General features: G+C 50.8%; 1 protein-coding gene across 1 annotated transcript in view; it reads right to left on the bottom strand.

Annotated features, from left to right (window-relative positions):
* The window catches only part of LOC108933198 (sodium/potassium-transporting ATPase subunit beta-233-like), a 9,225-nt gene extending 8,106 nt beyond the window's left edge, over positions 1 to 1,119 (bottom strand). Inside the window, exon 1 of the mRNA XM_018750088.2 lies at positions 858 to 1,119. Within this exon, the coding sequence (XP_018605604.1) occupies positions 858 to 960 (103 nt within the window). The 5' untranslated portion in view covers positions 961 to 1,119. The remainder of the gene's footprint in view (positions 1 to 857) is intronic.
* Between the last annotated feature and the right edge of the window lie 665 nt (positions 1,120 to 1,784).

The following is a 1,784-nucleotide window of genomic DNA, read 5'->3' as shown; positions in this document are numbered from 1 at the left end:
GGTCATCCCGAAGGTCACGTTGACATACGGACGGCAAGGCCATGGTAGGACTCGGAGGAGGACACACGCGCGCACACACACGCAGGCGCGCGCGTTAATCAATGGCCAGCGTGGGCCTCATACACAACGCATCGTTCTCCCCGGACCCCAGCGCACAGGCCGGATCACCTTGACTAACCTTGAGCTCCGATGCATCTTTTAACCCTTTGTTTAAGAAAAAAAAACACCCGGATTAACTGGGATCATTACGGGCGTCAAAAGGACATTGTGTCCCTTTCCTTCATTTCCTCTTTCTCTCTCACACACACATACAGAGTTTCACTGCCCCCTGTGAGCAGCCCTGTCAACAGGCACAAAATATCATGACACTTAGAGCACGAACGAAGGCGACAAGAAGACCCGAGGCGTGACGTTTTCACAATTAGTACATTTCGACGGCAAGGTTCCAGCACCAAGCCTTGCTTCTTCACACAATGACCTGGATCCATCACATCTCCGCAACTCGAAATGGAACAAATCCAGTGATCAGCACCGCACGAGACCACACTTATTTATTATCATGGCTCGCGGCGGGCTCTTTTTAATCATGTCCCAGGCCGATACCGCTGCATAAATGACCGTTTCCACTACGGGAAGTTACCAAAAATAGCGAGACCTCCAGCCACACCGATCACTTCACAGCACCGAGCGCGATCAAACAGGTGCCGCGCTTCCTCGTCACGGACCCGCGAGGCGCCGAGGTCGCGAGACGACGGACCTTGCGTGTCCCCGAAGCGTTCCTAGAGCAGCGCGCGCCCGAATAGCAGTCAGTGCCTCAACGTTCACTTTTTCCTCGAAGCCTGGAGAGACAAACTTACCCCAACTGGCCGCGGTCCGTCCTAACAATTCCTTTTTCTCGGAATTCCAGAGGAACTGCCTCCAACCACCAGCATCATCGCCTTCTTTCTTTGCAGCGGGCATTTCGTGATCACTTTTTAGTTCCTTTTTCAAGTATTGTGTTACTTCCTTTTTCTTTTCTTGTTTTCTTTTCAGATTGAATGACCTCAGGTGGTTCGCTCAGAGCTCCCCTCCTGCTCTAGGTCTGGAAAAGGACAGAGCTGAACCCAGGCTGCCCTAATGTAGTCCACACAATATATCCCTCCCGGTGCTCAGCTCCGCCCCCGGACGCGTTTAATAAGTTACCTACGGGAAGGGAGGGCCGTAGCCAGCCAATCACAAGCAAGCGTTTTCTTACGTCACTCACCGTGTGCCTGACCGAGCCAAGCGACCGGCGCCGCGCCCGAGCGCGCGTCGTACTTCAAAGCAGCGCGTAATCGTTCATGTGCGTGTAATTTCATAGAGCTCCTTTATATCTGACGGTCGCTGCGATCCAGTGTTATCGTGTCCCCGCTGAGAAGCTGTGGAAGTTCGCAGAATGTGTGCGAGGATTTTATATTTTTCTTTTTTTCCTTAAAAAAAAAATTTCAATTTGGAAAAAATTTGAATGAATCAGTCGCCATAGCAAGTTCTCTCTGCGCTGATGTCCTTAGAAAGGCATCGTTTGGGCACCTCGTGTACTCCATGTACACGTCGCGGTGCATCAGTTTGTTCAGATTTCCTATTGGAATTTTTACATGTAGTCCTGTGATGGCATATATTACAGGCCTGCCTGCACACGTATCTTTCTCTTATAGACAGATGTGTGTGTGTGTGTGTATTTCAACACTGATGTGCCAGATGGCGCTATGGCACGAAAGCGAATATTTTTCCAGGTCACGTTTCAGTGCTGCTCGCTTCGATGCTGA

This window comes from Scleropages formosus, chromosome 1 (genome assembly GCF_900964775.1).
Source record: "Scleropages formosus chromosome 1, fSclFor1.1, whole genome shotgun sequence".
NCBI lineage: Eukaryota > Metazoa > Chordata > Actinopteri > Osteoglossiformes > Osteoglossidae > Scleropages > Scleropages formosus.
The sequence above is the reverse complement of the archived record's forward strand: the minus strand, read 5'-3'. Positions and strand labels throughout refer to the sequence as shown.